Below are 19,436 nucleotides of genomic sequence, written 5' to 3'. Positions count from 1 at the left end.
TGCCTGGAATAATCTCTCAGCTGTAAGACTCAGCTCAGAACTCACCTTTCCTTCTTTCTCTCTTCCCCAATCCCACCCCTATTTCACCCTTAATGCTAGAATTTTCCCTCTGGGATTATATCACATTTATATTGTATATGTCTTTTTATACATAGTTGCTTGCTTTTTATCTTCCTCATTAGATTGTAAACTCCTTGATAGAAGGGACCTAGTTTTTGTCTTTCAGTGAATCTCTTGTACCCTTAGCTTAGTGCTTGGCACAATTGATAAAACACTTAATGTTTATTGATTATGTTTTAATGCTTCTTAATAGACGACTCAGAGACCTGACAAGATAAAAAATTCTTATTATTACAATTGTATTTATGAGTTTTAGAAAACATTATTGGACTTTAGGCTCATAGAGATGTATAGTAAAGCTAGAACATGGAGCAATGATCTATAAAACATTATTTCCTTGCTGTATTTGCCTTGTACCAAGCAGATTTTGGTTTATATTGGATATACTTGTAAGATTTTATTTTTTCTGTTTGCTTACTGGTCATATGTTAGCCAAATTTCCAATTTACTAGGAAACAGTTTTCCTCATCTAGTTGCTGGGCCAAATTTGCAGTCATTAGTGATAACTTGGTAACCTTAATTTATTCTACTTTATTTTTCATTTAAGGAAATATTTCACAGAATCTATTTCCTAAGGACTTATTGTGGTGTGGAAGTGACCCTTTAATGTCTGAGGTTATGATAGTGAAGTATATACATGTCTTGGGCAAAAAGCCAACTTTTTTTCTGAGGACCAGCCTAAGTATGGAGAGATACAATGCCAGCAAGCGGATCACTTGGCAGTTTTTGGCTGTTGTAACAAAGAAACAAAGAGTAGTACATTATGACCTTCAGTCATACATCTCAATTCTCCTACAGTGTTGGCAGCCAAGTGAGAAAGGGGGCAGCAAGTGCTAAGTACAACACAGTTTTGGAGTTTTTAAAAACTTTACATTGACTATTGGTGCTATAAATGTAAAATCCTGTGACCACAGAATATGATATTGTTTAAAAGCCAAACCGTATAAATCTTGACATTCTTGCTGTAAATGAAAGCAGAAGGAAGAATCAATGTCTATTCCATGGAAAAAGGTATTCATAAAGGTCATGAGCATCATGAACAAAAAAGGAGATGACAGATTATGTTTTATTAAATTCCCAAAGGCAACAAGAAGCATTATTTCGTGAGATTCTTTAATCATTATATATTGCAGTACCAGTGATAAATATTTGCAAAAAAGACCATTGCAAGAAATTGCAACTCATACACCAAGATCAGCTACTAAGGATGAGGAGAAAGAAATTCTATAAAGAACTTCTGATAAGGCTCTCCAAATTAAATCAATATATACCCCAATACTTGAGTTCAATGCAAAGGTAGAAAAAGATGAGTACAAGGTAAAGCATGATCCAGGAAGCAGGAATGAGAGTCAAAAACCGGCCAATTAGACTGAAGCTTTGTGCCTTTTCATTATGAACACTTGCTTTGAAAAAAGAATTTGTAGATGCTAGACATCATGATTGCCAAATTATGTAGCAAAAAAGAAAAGGTTATATTTTAACATCTAGGAAAAGACTTGATATTGATGAGATTTATTCTTGAATCAGCTGTCAGTATACAGACACCAACTTGTCAGAGTTATGATCAGAATTAGTATAACATAAAAGAATGAAATGAGGAAAAGTTTGGTAGATAATTGAAACAATTCAATTCTGAATTATGTAAACAATTAATTGACAATTCAAAATTGGAAATAGATAGGGACTACTTAATGATTTTATTAAAAAAGTGTAACCAGTCAATTCAATTGTCACAGCAAAGATCTCAGAAAGTCCCCAAAGATTACTTTGTAATCAGCCAAACAGAAAGACAGCTGCCCAAGGCAACACCGAATTAGGAAATGAACTTACTTATACATTCTTATAAAGGATGATGGAAAATTGTAAGTAGTAACATCTTAAAAAGCAGAGATAAGCAGGGTAAGGCAAAGTTGGTTTAAAGAAAACTTGGCAAGATAGCCAACTAAGCAAAATCATCCCAAGTGCAAAAATAGGACAAGAGTGTAAAAAGAAGGGAAAATATTTTTTAAAATTACGATGACAAATTGTTTTCTCCATCTAGGGCAGTGAGACCACCACAGTTGGAGACTTAACGCTAAAGACCTGGATATGCTTATTAAGGGAAATAATAACACTAAAGAGAACAAAGATGGAGAGAATCGCCAGATTGGACTAAGAAAAGATCTGTGCTTGAGGTGATGTAATTATAAGAGCCTTGGAGGAGTGAAATGCATGATGTCTGAATACTAGAAGTTTAGAATGAAATCTCAATTAAGATAACAAGTAATCAACAACCTACTTTCCCTACTCTGCCATTTATCCAAAATATGAGAATTATTTATTAAAAAGGAGAGACCATCTTTGATGAGTATGTACATAAGAAACAAGCTTTCCCAAGCCGTATTCACCAAGGGATCACATCTTTACTATTTCACAATTGAGTGAAAGATGCAGAAGTTCTGAAGTATGCTTATTGTTATTGATTATAAAAACACAATTGATTTGGTGGAAAAAAATACTTTTTGCCAGCTGTTTTTCAACAAGGTATCTTTCGCTGATCTTTTCAAATCAATCAAGAATTTCCAAATAATATAACAATCAAAACATCCTTTTCGATCCTCGTAATTTCTACTGTGATGAATGAGATCAAGAGCTCAGCTCAGACAGAAGTACACTTGCCCATGGGTGTTGAAGTGCTCCACATGCTCCTGTTAACAGAGGGTGTATTGTGCTGCTTGTATCAAAATCTGCATAGCTCTGCAGAGTCCATACTGGAAGAGAACTTTACTCATTTAAGAGTTTGTCCTGCTCATACCAAATAGGGAAAAGTATCTATTGGCCAGATTATAGTGTGCATTGGATGGACCATCTAGGCTATTTTAATTTGGGAGAAGCAATGTAGATTAACAGTGAATTGGAGTCCCTCAGAAGTGAACAGGAGGAACAGAGCTGGTTGGAAATGACCATGAGCTTTCCATGACAGCAAAGGTCCAATATTCAACTGGGATTGCTGTAGAACAATAAAATATGGAATACAAATCTCCAAAGAATTAAAAATGAATATCACACAGAAGGCAATGTAAGAGCTTATGGTGAAGCTGTAACTTTTAGTCATAAGAACTTCAAAGAAGGACAAGAGTCAAAGATATTTTTGAGGAATTATATGATAAGAGAAGATTAGCTGATCAACTAGAGAGAGTGAAGGGTGTAGTGAGGATGGTTAGAGGGTTCCATTGGTATCGCTGTAATATCAGGAGAAAGTGAAGTCTTCAGTATTTTGGATGAACCTCTTGAATGAATATATGGAAGGACAAAGATAAGAGTTGCATCTGATGGTTATATGTGAATGAGGTATGATATGTATGTTAGAAAACACTTCCATAGCAGTAAGATCACAGATCCATTTTAGTATTTGAGAGCATATGGATATCTTACTGCATAAATTCTAGTGGGATTTATGAATGTTTATCTGACTCTTGGGTTCACATAAAAATTAAGTGCCTACCTTGGGCTGAACATAGCTGTACTAATTTAATAGAATTGACTAGTTAGGTTCTTATATCTCAGGATCCAAATCTACATCTTTGTAACTTCCATATGTTGATTCTAATTTTTTTTCTTGAAATAACATGACATAAGCTAAGTTCTCTAAATATTTGAAGATTGCGATTAAAAACTTTTTTTTTTCAGGCTAAATATTCCTGGAGCCCTTTATTATAATTCTTCATATGATATTTCTTAAAAGTATTATACTCAGAGGTAAATAAAATAAGCAATATATTTTCTATACTAAATAAGATAAACATTTTAATTAATCATATTTCTGCTTTTTTCTCTGATCCTGGAAAACTGACAGTTAACTGAATTTTATGTATGTTTAATTTTTTTTTTTTTTTTTTTTTTTTTTTTTTTTTACAGATCATCTACCACTACTACTCAGGCACTTTGGCAAGTATCTTATTTTATTATTCCTTTTAAAGAAGAAACTATTTTTTGGAAGGTTGTGACTTTGAAGAATGGTAAATGAATAGCCACATTGTGTCTTTGTGTTTTGGTTTAGTTGTTTAGTCAGCAGGCAGTAAAATCATATATGTTGTTAGTGAGTACCAATTATTTTTAGATTTTTATATTGCTAGATGGCAAACCTAAGTGGCACATTAGAAAAGTGTTGGGCCTGGAATCAGGAAAAGCCAAGTTAAATTCTAGCCTCAGTTAGTAGCTGTGAAACTATGGGCAAGTCATTTCACCTCTTTTTGCCTAAGCTTCATCAACTGTAAGAGTAGAGTAATAACACTTCTCTCAGGCTTATTGTATGGATCAGATAAGGTAGTATTTTTTTAAAGCACCCAGCACAGTGTTTGGCACATAATAGGCAGCATGTGAATGCTTGTTTCTTTCAATTATCCCAAAATATTTTTAGTATCTTCAGTAGGATTTAATATTGTTCTGTGCCTAATATACTAAGCATTTGGAAAAGTGAGTTTTAAAGTTGGGCCCTCTAGTAGTTAAAGGTAGACAGTAGTAATGTATATATTCATATTCAGTATATGCTTTTAGAAAATAGACAAAGCATACATATAAACAAAGAGCAAATACATTTAATTAGGTCATTAGTAAAGAAGTAGTAATATAAATTATAACTGATGTCTTTTCAACTAACCTTAGAGAAATTTACTTATAGAAATAAGATTTAAAATTCATTTGAGAGAAAGAAGTTAAGTGAGCTATAACAGTATAGATACTCTAGATATGGACTGAAGTTTGAGAGAAAGGAGTACATGATGAGTAGTAGTTCTAGGGTATGGTGAATAGAGAGGGATAAAGGTAGTCCTAAGAGAAGAGTGAGAAGGACCCTTTAGTAGTTTGTAATGTGTAGGTAAGATCTCCCCTGCTCAAAGTCTGATTTACCACTTTTCCTCATCACTAAATTCTTGTCCCTGGGAACCGCCTAATTTTTTTCTACATTAAAAAATGGATATTTGAATTAGACATTAGAAATTTGTAATATGGACGTGTGTGAATATTAGTGTATATTGAAATTTCAATGCACTATTGGTTCCTTATTGACTGTGACAAATCTGAGTTTATCATTTAAAACATTTAATAGCTGGTATCCTTATTTCTTCAAGAGATTATTTTAAGATAAGATAATGGTGATTTTTGTGCATGAATTTCTATTTCATGAGATAATATGTTTCAGACAAGTGGAACAACCTAAGGGAAAGTGAAGTGTTCTCTCCCATACTTACTTATACCACTTTTTCTTATGTGTATGTTGGATATTTTTCTCCTGCCTTTTCCCATTATGCTTCAGAAGTCCTATTGAGATGTGGTGGTTTCAGCAAGGACTCAGCTTTCTCCCTTCAGCCCTTGTTATATGGACAGCTGCTGCTTTCATCTTTTCATACATTACTGCGATAACTCTTCACCATGTGGATCCTGCATTGCCCTATATCAGGTCAGTAAAGTGTATGCAGTTATTATGATAACAGACACTAGATGTGACTGTTCTTTAGCTGGTGCTGTTTCCTGTAATCACTTTTAAATTGAAAACCAAATTAAAAACAGATTTGTAGATGGAAATTCCTTACTGGCTAGATGAGAGAGAGAGACAGACAGAGAGAGAAAAAGATACAGAGAGAGACACACACAGAGAGAAAGAAAACTGTTCAGTTCACTAAGCATTTATGAAGTTCCTCTTTTGTGTGCAGCTGTTTGCCAGGTGTTGGGGTTGCAGAGACAAACACCAGAGAGTTCCTGCTATCACAGAACTGAGATTCTACTGAGAGCTAAAACATGTATGTAGTCAAGGGAAGGCGAGATAATTTGAGAAAGAAGAGAACAGTAAATAGGGAATCAAAAAAGGTTTCTTTAGGTGTGATTAGCTTATTTGGCTAAAAATCAGTAGACTGACTATAGAAGTGTCACTTCTAGTCAAAATTTCTCCTAGTATACTTGAAGGCCAGAAAAAGGTGAGGGAATTTCTTGAAGATGATGAGCTATAAAGGAACCTCTTCATAAAATTTTATTGGAAAGATTAGAACTTATATTTATATTTCCCAGAAGTCCCAAAGCTTCCTAGTATTTTAAGTTATTTTTTTTCTAGACTCATTCTAATTGTGTAGTCATATTAATCCTAAATGATAATTTCTCTTCTTTCTTCTACCAAGTCCACAAAAAGAATTCTGACACATAATACTAAATACAAATACCAAAATAAACTTTTTCCCCAGATTGATGCTAATTTTCATTAATTCAAATCAGGAGATCTCCAAAAACTTAACTTTCACAAGATGAACTGTAGTGGATTGGAATCATATAAAGCAATTTTATTTGGTGTCTGTGGTCAGTAATTAGAGGGTAAAAGATTGAAGATCAGCATTGTAAGGTTCTTGGACCACACTTCCAGTGATATCTCGCGTTAAAGTTTATCCATTAGAGATTTTATAGCTTTCTAATACCTGTATGAAATTGAAAATGGTTATACATTTGGAAAACAAACTGGAGTCCATCCTTTAGATGATAAAACTATATCTTTAAGGATTAAAAGACTATAAAATTCAAATAACAAATTAATTGACAAAAAGGACAAAATATGCAAGACAAGCATATGCATGTCTAAGGTTTTGAATATGGTTAATCTTGTTTTTACGTTAAAACCAAGAAGGCTATGAATCTTTACCTAGATTATGTACTTACATTCTTTCTTAAGAACATGCTAAAAGATAAGTGCAGGCCTCAAATTATCCTTCTCAAGAAAGAAGTTTCACATATAGGAATTCTTTTTCTCAGCCAATTTTCATGAAGTTGAATCAGTTCTTTGTACATGATAGTGGAGTGGTGTTGGTATATCTTTAAAATTTAGAATTAAAATTATTTTTTTTCTTTTGCATTCACTTCTTAGAAGGCTCTGAACTTTCTGGCAGCAAATGTAACTTAGTCACAAGTATAAGGCCTGTAACCTATTATATGATATGATTCTGCTGCTCTTAAAGCTAATATGGAGGTTGAGAATTGATATAATCACAGGATGCCTACCCATTGTTCCTGTTACCATTACTATGCCCTTGACTACTACTACTGGGTTTATGGATTGCTTGTTATTGTCCTAACTCATAGACACCATTGTACTTCCTTCCAGCTACCACCATAGGCTTTCCCTTTTCCCATGTTTTACCGAAGGTATTAAGGGACGGTGGAAAGAGCCCTGCATTTGAAATTGGTGGACCTGGTTTCAGATCCTAACGCATGGCACCTGAGAGAGATAATTCATTTAACCTTTGTCCCTCAGATTCTTCAGCTGTAAAATGATGGGGTTAAACTAGATGGTCTAAGGTCTCTTCCAGATATAGATCCTCAGTCTTCATTCCTGTTCTGAGTGTCCTCGGTTTTGTGGGATAGGGGAAGAGGGCCTTTGAGCCCCTGTGGGGATGGCCCTCTTTGACCATGGTACTTGCCATACATGCCCTACAACTTGGTACATGCCGTATAGGAATTAGGTATTCAGTACCTTGGTCTCTGCAATCAAAACTGTACAGGAGACATCGAAGAGTGTGGCTTAACCACAGGCTTACAAAGTATGTGCAAGCAGAAGTCAAGCCTGTACTTAGTTCTTGTATAATTATGTTTGTTATTTCCAGGTTTATAGGCATCAGAATTAAGTCTGCTGCCTTTCCTGAGGGAGGCAGAAGAGGTGCTAGTTCTGGCATCAGAGGACTTAGATCCACTCCCATCCATGATGCACACCCTTATTCTTCCCCTGGTCTCTTTTACCCAAGAGACATTGGACAAGTCACTTAACCTCCCTGACTTCAAGTTTCCCCATTTATAAAATGGGGTTGAGTTAGATAGCCATTTAATCCCACATTCATGAACCATGATTTGGAATAGTTATATGTTTGTTTGTTTTTTGTTTTTTGTTTTTCTTTTTTGGACAATTTTGTTTATGTGGTAAAAAATCTGGTTTTCTCACTTTGCCTTGTCTTGTCTGCCAAATTGGTGGGAACAATCAGTGCTACCAGTAGCATCCTTTTTTGTGCCTGAGAGAGAAGGAAAGAATTAGCAGTAATAATAATAATAATATCATTTCTAGTTTCCATTGTGCCATTAACTTTACAATTCAATCCAGCATTGCATGCAGAGCTGGAGGAGGTGCTTAATTTAGGCACTAGTCCTTCCCCATCCAGAGCTTACAGACTAGAAGAGAGATGTAATGTACATATCCAGATAATAACATTTCATGATAAGTGCATTAGAGAGGTGCATGAGTGCTGTATAAAGTCTGGAGGAAAGGGCATTATTTTCCCATTTAGAGAGTATGATGTTGGAGGCATTTGATTCTCTATAATAATGAGGAAGCAATGATGGTGTCATTGTTTTTTGCAAGTGGTATTTGGGAGCTAGACTCTTGGATTGGTAAATGCTAATGCAAGTGCTATAATAATGATTGGAAAGAGAAGACGATAGCCAGTTAGCTAGCCAGACAAATACCCAAACATGGGTGGAGTTTGACAAGAAAAGAAACTCAGAGCAGAATCTTTCAGTTTCCTTCTTTATAGAACAGTGTCATCAGAATGTCACAAGATTCATACATCAAAATTCTATTCATGGTCCTTCCTTTTCCTCTGAAATAATTATTGAGTCATTAAGATTTGTTCAGAATTAAAAATCTGAGGAGGAAGCTTAAAAAACTTTTTCATTAAAAATGGGGGGGGGAGCACCAGCCCTGAAGTCAGGGGGATCTAAATTCAAATCTGGTCTCAGACACTTAACAAACTTCCTAGCTGTGTGACCCTGAGCAATTAACCTCACTTGCCTCAGTAAAAAAACAAACAAACCAAAAAAACCTTTTTCATTGAAGTTCCATTATTGGATATGATTGTCTCCTTCTCCATGTTCTTAGCTGATACAGCTTTTTCTTACCCAGAAGCACCCTCTTTTATTGACACTATTGGATAGGAAAGAATAGAAACCGGCTTGGCTGTTACAATTAAATATCATTAAAAATACAGTGTCTTTCAAGGTGCCCATGATTCCTGCTTTTCTTCTTTTGATTTGGAAAAATAAAACTTGATCTCTTGGAAAGGAAAAAACTTTTAAGAGTTTTTATAAACCACCTGGTTTAACTTACATAACTCATAAAGTCATTGAAAAACTTGAGTTAGACTTAGAATTTTAGGGCAAGTCTATCTCCAGATATGACAGATACACAAATAGATACAGAAATGGAGTGAGGATAGCAGATTGGAAGTAGGGTGAGCTGAAACTTAACTGAATCCCTAAAGGAGTTAGGCATTCACTGTCCCAACTGTAAGATTTTAATTAACTAAAAATCACTACTTTTGTAATCTCCAAGCAAGATATAATTAAATCACTTGGTCACTTTTTCTCAGTGCTTAATGGGAAGATTGATAAGTAGCATCCATAACATTTTTTTAGTGGTTTCACTTCCTTATCTGAGGACACTGCTGGTTCTGTTTTAAATTCCTCTTATCACTTAAATTCTCATGATCCAGTTAATAGGGTGTTGCTGCCTTTTCTTACATTCATTTCAGTTTCTAGCATGTTTTCCTGATAAACCTAGCACTCCGATCACCATTCTTTTGCTCTTTTTTTGATTTTTGTTTCTGTATTTTGGCAAATGAACAAAGCAATTCCCTAGAACAACAAAGACATCTAGAGTCCTATCTATGGGAATGTAGATATTGTCATAACAGAGGGATTTTGTTATTTGCTATTTCACTTTTAGAACAGTTAGCCTACCTAGTAGACAATTATTTTAGTTGGTTAGGGTACTGTGTTAGTGAATCTAAGTTTATCCATCCTCACTGTGTTTCACTTCATTACTGCCATAGAGTAGTCCAGATTGTGTAGGTCTCTGCACAGTGGTGGTAAACCAGGAGGGTAGGATAAAAAATTGTGGTTGACATCGCAAATCCATGTTATATATTTACTAATTAAGTAAATTTAGAAGTTTACCTCTTATATATCTTTCTATCTTATTTCTAATCTTTCTAGTCTTACTCATTTTTCTTTCTACTCAGCCTTGATTACTTCAATTATGTCCTTGGCTTACCATATTTGGTAATATCCCCTTCTTTCCACATGAATCTTTAGCCCCTTTGAACTGCTATCTCCATCCTGCTAATTTTCAACTGTGTTTAATCCCTAACTCCTTTGTTCCTACTATTGACCTGCTGAATACTTTCAGAGAAAGTAATATAATCACACTAAATAGGTTTTCCTACATAATTATGCTTTCTTGCCTCAACTGAGCCCTCATGGCTGCACAGTAATCCTTTGTTCAGTCACTTGTTGGCTCTTTCCTTCTATCCATAGTAGGTATTTTTAAACTTTTTTTCTTCTCCAGACCCCAATACTGCTCTTCCCACTTGATTCTTACCATATGACTTTGCCTATTACTTTGCTAACAATATTTAATTCATTGTTGGTGAATTCCTTTATCTCCTGTATTCTCACTGAAACCCAGACTTTCCTCTATTCTTTTAGCAAGAGGGAATGAGAGAAAAAGCATTTATTAAACATTTATGCTTTGGGGATCCAGACACAAAAGAGATAGTCTGTATCCTCAAGGAATTTAGATTCTAATGAGACAATCCAGTACATGATGATATTTAAATCATTTATATGATAGTTACCATTTATATGTTGCTTTAGAGTTTTCAAAGTGCATTAAAAAAATCTCATTTTATATTCACAACCCCAGGTGGTAGGCACCATTATTATCTTCATTTTTCAGATGAGGAAACTGAGGGAGACAGAAGTTACAGATTATCTTTCTCTTGATACACTCCTCAGCCTTGTCTTCTGTAATATTACACTTAAGAGTTCACTCTCCTCTTAACCTACTTCAGCTTCCTGATGTTCTTTCCAACCCTTAAATGGAAGTGTTTCCTAAGATTCTGGTATAAACCCTTTTCTATCTTCTGTCTTGCAGTTTTGGCTTCAAAAATGACCTTTATACAGATGATTTCGTAATTTAAATCTAATGTACCGCAACCTCCTCAGTTCCAGTTCCATATTTTTAACTGCTAATATATACTTCCTCTGAATGGTTTGCTGATACTTCAAACTCAGCATTTCTAAAACTGACCTTTTCTTTTTCCCTACCTAAATCTGCTTTTCCCCCAGTTTGTTTATTTTTGTTAAAAGCACCATGTTTACTAAGGCTTTAATTTTGCAATTACTTTAATTTCTTCCCCATCTTGCCAAATCTATTGATTTCTGTTTTAGCAGTTTCTGTTGCTCCTTGGCCCTTCTCTGAAGCCCCACTGCTGTCATCCTCATTCAGAGCCTCATCTCTTCTCCACACCATTGTAGTATTCCTCTCCACAGTTTTCCTGCCTCTACTCTTTCCGTTGTCCACATTACTTTCCAACTCTTTCTAATATCACTATGGTTATCTTGCTCTTCCGATCAAAAATCTCTTTCTCAGTCAATAAAACATAAGCTCCAAACTCTGATATTTGAGGTCTTCTACATTCCAATTTCAGCTTATCTGTCGGGCTTGGCTTATGCAACTCTTCTTCATTGAGTCTGCGTTCAGTTCAGATTGGACAGCAGCCTTTTCATTCTTGTCCTGCTCTTACCACAGACTGCTGTTTGTGCTTTCATACAAACACTTACCTCCATCTATTGAAATCCTTTTTTTTTCAGTGTCCAATTCAGATGATACTTCCTCTGTAAAAATGTCCTCAAAGGACTCCTCTGACCAAGTTAAAAGTGATCTTTATTTCTTAAATTGCTCACATTATTATGCCAGAACATTTCTTTTGCCACTTATTCCATTGTTCCTTATATCATTGTCAAAGGGTGTTTTCTTCATTCCTCTATCGCCTTTGAGAACATGCTTATATTTAGGCTAGTTCAGTCAATTATCAAATATTGATTAAGCACCTACTGTGCCAGATCCTGCAAGCCATTGGGTATACAAATGTAACAGTGAAGTCATCTTTACTTTCAAAAACATTATTGTGACTTGCCCACATTAGATTTTTATTAAATATTTGTGGAATGAATACTTATTGTTTTAAAATATTTTTATTAGTTTCTCACTGTAGATAATGACTGAGATATCTTTATAGAGAATGTTTAATAATTCCCATTATATTGGCTCGATTCTTACATGCATCTTGGTGCATTAATTAGAATACTCTGAAGTTGTCCTTGTGAAGTACAGTGTTGTAGATAGAGCTTAGTGAGATATTTCTTTTGTTTGTTTTTTGGAGACAGGATGTTTCTAATTCATTCAGGCTGAAACTGCAGCAGCCACTCACAGACCTTGTCCTTAATATCGATTGATATGGAAGCTTCATTCTGTTCAGGTTTTCTGACCTAGATTGACTTGACCGTCCTGCAGTCTGGTGATTATCCTCAGGAGTTCAGCATATTTATTTGGACTTAGAAAGGACACCTGCTCAGTTTTAGCCTACTGCAGCTTCACAACTCCCAAATTCATGTGATCCATTAACTTTAGCCTTCCTTTTGCACTATTATCCAGATGCATACCATATTAGGATAATAGAACATCAGGTTCATCAATTTTTTTCCTTAAAAGGCAGAAAATTTTGGAAATCAGTGATGATATTTGTGAATTGAGTATCAGTGGATAGAATCTACAGTTAAATGAGGCTGTTTTTTAAGTTAGTCTCTCAAGTAGTTGTAATCATAGAGTAAAGCTCTGTTTTCTGGCATAAAAAGCTCTCCTCATCCTGGGCATTCAGTTTATATATTCGTAATACCTGACATGTAAGCATGATGAATTAAGAGTAGTAGGTCACTATTATTGGTTCCCATGACCCAGTAATGATGATGGATAAATAACATAATCTTTACTTATCAGAAAGAATATTTTTAAATTATTTGTTTATATGTATATGAATTAAGCAGTCTTCACAAAACTAGTAATGTCAAACTGGGGTCATGAACCATAAATAAGAATAATGAATAATAATAATAGCCAACATTTATATGACACTTTCAATGTGCCTAGTACTGTGTGCTAATTAAGATTTTACAGTCAATTTTTCTTTTGATCCTCACAACCACCATGTATGATAACTGCTACTATTATCTCCATTTTACAAATAAGGAAATTGAGGCAAATCAGGTTAAGTGACTAGGACGATAGAGCTAGTAAGTGCCTGAGGCTAGATATGATGTTAGTTCTTCCCTTCTTCAGGTCAAGGAGCTTGATCCATTCTGGTTCATCTTGCTTCAGAGAAAATACATTAATATTATATGTATTGTATTACATTTTAATTTGTTTGACTCCTCTGCTCTCCACTGGAGTTGCTTAACCGATACTGAATTAGGCATATTTCATAAGCCAGGGATGATAATCATCATATTAATTATTCCTTTCTTCTCATGAAGGTTTCCTTTCTGGCATTTGGATAAAAAATGATCATAAGTAAATTCACATAGATTTAAATAAAAAGAATGTAAAACCAATCATATTATTATATTCTCTTTAAGAAAACATGGTAGTGAGGGGGTGAAGGGAATCAGATAGCATAGTAGATAGAGCATTGCCTCAGCAAAAAGGAAAAAAAAAAGAAAGCCATGACAAACATGCTCAACAGAGGTATAGAAATCTATCTTATCCTGCAGGAAAGTAGGAGAGGAATGGGAATATGAGAAAGGGGGAAGGTAATAGAAGAGAGGGCGTATTGAGGGAAAGGATGGTCAGAACCAAAACACTTTTGAAGAGATACAGGGTGAAAGGAAAGAGAAAATAGAATAAACATGGGGAAAATATATTTAGCAATGGTAATTATTAAAAAGTATTTTGAACCAAGTTTCTGTGATCAAGTCATTTCTTAAATCTATAGGGAACCGAGTTATAAAAAAAATAAGATCCATTCTCCAATTGATAAATAATCAAAAGATATGAATTATACCTAAAGGACTATAAAATCATGTATATCCTTTGACCCAACAATACTACTACTAGATATGAATCCCAAAAGAGGTTTTATAAAAGAGGAAAGGACCTATATGTGCAAAAATATTTATAACAATTCTTTTTAGGGCAAAGAATTGGAATTTGAGGGAATACTCAACAGTTGGGAAATGATTGAATAAATTGTGATATATGATTATGATGGAATATTAATTATTCAGTGGGAAGTAATGAGCAGAATGCTCTCAGAAAAACCTGGAAAGTCCTGCATGAACTCAAAGTGAAATGTAATTTTTATAGAGTAATAGCAATGTTGTGGGATGATAAACTTTAAATGACTTTGCTATTTTCAGGAATAGAGTCATCCACAACTCCTCTGAAGAATTAATTAAAGCTACTATACATATCCAGAGAAAGAACTGATTTTGTCTGAGTATAGATTGAAGCATACGCTTTTAAAACTTTATTTTTCTTGAGGATATTTTTTTGGGGGGGCGATCTGTTTTCTTTCACAACAAGACTTTTATGGAAATGTTTTGCATAACTTCACATGTGTCTCCTTAAAAGGGGTTGGAGGTGAAGAGGAAGGGAGAGAATCTGGAAATTGTTCTACATGTAACTGGGAAAAGAAAAATTTTAAATATTTTTTTAAAAGGAAAATCAATAGAAAAATTATACCAAAACGAATTTCTCTATAGAATAAAAGATTCTGACATACCTTTCTTCCTCCATGTGAATAATGGGCAGTATTTTTGTTTCAAGTATCCACATACTGATATTTTTCTTTCAGTGACACTGGAACAGTGGCTCCAGAAAAATGCTTGTTTGGGGTAATGTTAAATATCGCTGCAGTCTTATGTAAGTAATATCAATAGTCTTAATTTCTTCTATGTTAAGTAGCAAGTAACTACACAGAGAATTTTGACAATAGTTGATTGAAATAAATAGTTAAAAGTAGTAGTAACTAAGCCTGTTCTTTATGTTTTAAAATTTTACTTATTTTTTCCAATTTTAAGAATATACAATTTCATCAACTCCCACATTAAACCAGATCTCTGAGCCCCTTAAGCAACTTGCTAAAGCATTTTCAAAAATTGCTTTGGCTGAAAAATTTACTTGCAGCCCAGATAGTAATAAGCCTCTTCCAATTTAACAGCTCTAGACCAATTTAACAGCTCTAGGCCTTTGCCCTCAGACATTTAAACTGTTACCAGACCTGTGTGTGTTATAGTGGGTGAAAAACTACTTCAAATTTCATCCAGATTGTTTTTCAATTGAATTATTGAAGTTGTAAATAAATACACATTGATTCTTTTTTTATTTACATTTGCAAAATGTTACAGTAGCTATATTGCTAGGGCTTATCTAAAGTAGTAGTTGTGGGTCACAGGGTTGCAGAATAAGAGAGTTTCATAGTAACTAAGCAATCTATTTTTCTTCTCAGCCCTTCTAGACCCAAGGAGAAATTGTGTCAGTCATAAGCAGCTAAGCTGAATAGATATGTCTTCCTATTTTACCCAACAGTCAGTGATGAACAATGAGAAAGAGAAACAAGAAGCCCTATTGGTCCCACCCAGTAACATAATGGAAGATGCTCTGCTGTAGTAGGTCCGGGTGGAGGGCCCTAGTTGTGCCCCTGTAAGTGGTTTAGGGTCACCCACCACTGGAGAACCCTCCCTTCACGTCACTGCCCTCCCCCTGCTCCCGTCTCTGGGGGTTTGTGTGTTTGTGCGCACGTTTCTACGCACATATGTAAGTGTGTGTATATTTACACACAAAGCCATACACGGTCATTTACAACGTATCAACTTGAAGTTGTTCACAACCAAAGTCACCTTTAACTGTCATTTTGACCACTGACAACCCTCATTTCTGGAAAAATCTCAGCATTCAGTTCTCTCGCAATACCAAGTTCTCTTTCCTTTTTTTTTCCCCTCTTAACAATGATTTGAATAGTAGTTGATTTAACTGCCAGTTCTCCTTACAGGTTCCTCATAAAACCACCGTTAAACTGTTAACTTCCAGATTCTCTGGCCTGTTAAAAATAGAGCAGTCGTATTGTGGCCACTAGATGGGGCTGTTGTGCACTGAGCACCAGGCCTGGAGTGGAGAAGACCTGTTTTCCCAAATTCAGAGACACTTCCTAGCAAAGACACTGGGCAAGCCATTTAACCCTGTTTGCCTGTAAAGTTAGCTGGAGAAGGAAGGGCAAAACACTCTAAATCTGCCAAGGAAATTCAGGTGGAGTCACAGAGTTGGACAGCACTGAAACGACTGGACAACAAAAATTTGTGTCTGTGGTCCCTCTAAGAAGGCTGTGGAAGTTGGTATCCCACCACTGTTTTAATGTATCAGTCTGTTTCCATGTTAGTCCGTCATAGTGTCTTTTGTCATCACTATCTCCATTCCCTTCGTGTCTCAGTTCTAAACCCAGGCCATCACCCCTGCCATAGCTGTATTCTCTCTTCCCTAACTCATCTCTCAGTGAAGCAACTGAATTTTACACCTTCTTCATTCTTAAATCTCTTGCCCCTCCTTCACTTATCATTGATCACGCCTTTCCAAATGCCATTCCCATCATCCACCTCTTTCACTCATATTCATGTGCTCCTTAAAGAAAATTATGAAATTGCATTGTGATTGGGTGCACTACAAATGCACAGGATATAATCTCAACTGAGCCTCACTGTAATAAGACAAAAGTTCTTCTCAGTTTGCTATCCTACTCTCTAAGGAGACTATTCCATACCTTGTCATCTCTTCTCAGGTTCATACTTAACCATTCCCTCATCCTCATAGCCTCAAGCTTCACCAAAAAATATTGGGACCATTCACTAAGACTTCCTCTTCTCCCCTCTTCCTCAAATTCCTCTCATTCAGACATCTTTCTTCACTATCTCCTCCTTTACTGTGGTCTTTGGATGAAGTGGTAGCTCTTCTCTTTGCCAAATCCAGTCTTTCAGTATGAAATTTTCCATCTCCTCCTGATTTTTCCACCTTATCTGTATTCTTCAGATATCTTCAGCATCTCCCTACACACAGCACTTTTCTCGCTGCCTATTGACATAACCATCTCTCTTATCCTTTAAAAACCCTCAACTTGATCTCTGTCAACCTAGCTCCCTTCCTGTTCCTTCTGGAGAAAAGCCTTTTGTACATGAGGTGCCTCCATTTCTTCCTTTTTCCTCCTTCAAAATCTTCTGCAACCTAACTTCTAACTCCTATCATTCATTTGAAAGTCCTTTCTTGGAACACTGGGAAATGAGCGTAAACTGTTTGCATTTTTGTTTTTCTTCCCAGGTTATTTTTACCTTCTGAATCCAATTCTTCCTGTGCAACAAGAGAACTATTCAGTTCTGCACACATATATTGTATCTAGGATATACTATAACATATTTAACATGTATAAGACTGCTTGCCATCTAGGGGAGGGGATGGAGGGAGGGAAAGGAAAAATTGGAACCGAAGTGAGTGCAAGGAATAATGTAAAAAATTGCCCATGCATATGTACTGTCAATAAAAAGCTATAATTATTTAAAAACAACAACAACAACAAAACAATGAGATAACTCAGGCCAGTCCCAATGGTCTTGTGATAAAGAGAGCCATCTGCACCCAGAAAGAGAACTGTGGGAACTGAGTGTGGATTACAACGTAGTATTTTCACTTTTTGTTGTTGTTTGCTTTTTCATTTTTTTTCCTTTATGATCTGATTTTTCTTGTGCAGCATGTTAATTGTGGAAATATATAGAGAAGAATTGTACATGTTTAACATATATTGGATGACTTGCCATATAGGGAAGGGGATGGGGAAAAGCGAAGGAAAAATTTGGAACACAGGTTTTTCAAGGATGAATGTTGAAAATTATCCATGTTTATGTTTTGAAAATAAAAAGTCCCTTCTGTAGAATTAACCAATGATCTCTTAATTGCTCAATAAAATTATATTTTCTCAGTCCCGATCCTCCTTGATTTCTCTATAGCATTTGATACTGTTGATTACCTTTTCTTTCTGGATCCTCTGCTCTCACTAACTCCTAAGTGCTCTTTCCTTGACCACCTTCCTTCTGTTCATCTAGTCCATCTCAGTCCCTTTGTGCTGATTCTTTGTCATGGTCATGATCATTGTTTACCCAGGGTCTTGCTGATAAGTAAGAAATGATAAGTTCTCACCCCCTTTGTTCTTTCTACTGTCTTGTTTGCTGATCCTATTAATTCCCATGAATTCAGTTATCAGCTCTGTAGAGATAATTCCCAGATATCAATATCTATCCCTACTCTCTTTCCTGAGCATTATCCCATATCACTAATTGCCTTATGGATATCTCAAGGTGACTGTCATCTAGGCCTCTTATTACTTATTCTTATTACTGTCAAAATAATTGCCATTTTCTTAGTCATCCAGAAGTGCAACTTTTAGAGTTCCCTTTGATTACTCACTCTTTTTCTCACTCTGACACTGGTCAGACTTGTGCTGTAGGACTGTCACAGATGGGAAAAACTGACAGCCAAATGGCTAACTAGGGGACAGTAGTAAAGAACCAGGCAAGAGGTGATCAGGGCCTGAACTAGGGTGGTAATGATAATAGCATTCTTCCTTTATTGCCACAGTCTTCTAACTACTCTCCCTGTATCAATATTTCAAAGTAATTTTCCTCAAATACATGTTGACCATGCGTCTCCTCTGCTCAACCAATTCCAATGGCTTCCTCTTGCTTCTAGGATAAAACATAAATTATTTAATTTAGTTTTCAAAGCACTGCCACAACTGTCTGCAGCTTGCATTTCAGGTTGCCCCATGCTCTGATCTGTGTAAACTCCCCTTCTATCTGCTCCTCACACACGCTCCTCCTATCACTGAGCATTTGTACTGGCTGCCCCACATGTATTGAACACACCACTGCTTGTAACCTCCCCTTTCTTCCTTTAAAGTATAGCTCCAGTATCATCATCTGCATCAGGCCTTTGTGTTTAACTACTTTGTAAATATTTGCATTAATTTATTCTTTATGGTATAGATGTGTATATACACACACATATCTGTATATGTACATATATTTGTATATGTACATGTATTTACTTGTTATTTTCCATATTAGAACGTAAGTTCCACTTGCTTTTTATTTTTTCCAGTTACATTGTAAAGATTGTTCTCAGCATTCATTTTTATAAAATTTTGAGTTCCATGTTTTTCTTCCTCCTTTACAGCAGGCAATCTGATATGTTATACATGAGTAATCGTTTTAAATATAGTTTCATATTAGAATGTAAGTACCTTGGGAGGAGGAATTGTTTCATTCTTTGTACTTGAATCCCCAGCCCCTAGAACAAGTGTCTGTCATTGTCATAATAAATACTGTTGATGGATTGGGGGGAAAAAACCCTAGAGAAACATAGGTTAGACAATCATCTA

At 35.5% G+C, this 19,436-nt stretch overlaps 1 protein-coding gene across 10 annotated transcripts in view; it reads left to right on the top strand.

Annotated features, from left to right (window-relative positions):
- The window catches only part of DRAM2 (DNA damage regulated autophagy modulator 2), a 35,779-nt gene that overhangs the window by 2,009 nt on the left and 14,334 nt on the right, over nucleotides 1-19,436 (top strand). For 2 of the 10 annotated variants that reach the window (XM_031967265.1, XM_012549603.3), the window contains exons 2-5: nucleotides 2,162-2,294; nucleotides 4,018-4,047; nucleotides 5,414-5,557; nucleotides 14,814-14,881. In XM_031967265.1, the coding sequence (XP_031823125.1) occupies nucleotides 5,427-5,557; nucleotides 14,814-14,881 (199 nt within the window). In that variant the 5' untranslated portion in view covers nucleotides 2,162-2,294; nucleotides 4,018-4,047; nucleotides 5,414-5,426. The other 8 variants (XM_031967264.1, XM_012549604.3, XM_031967269.1 and 5 more) reach the window with 6 other exon arrangements.

This window comes from Sarcophilus harrisii, chromosome 4, assembly GCF_902635505.1.
Source record: "Sarcophilus harrisii chromosome 4, mSarHar1.11, whole genome shotgun sequence".
NCBI classification, from domain to species: domain Eukaryota; kingdom Metazoa; phylum Chordata; class Mammalia; order Dasyuromorphia; family Dasyuridae; genus Sarcophilus; species Sarcophilus harrisii.
This window is presented reverse-complemented; position numbering and strand designations above follow the sequence as displayed.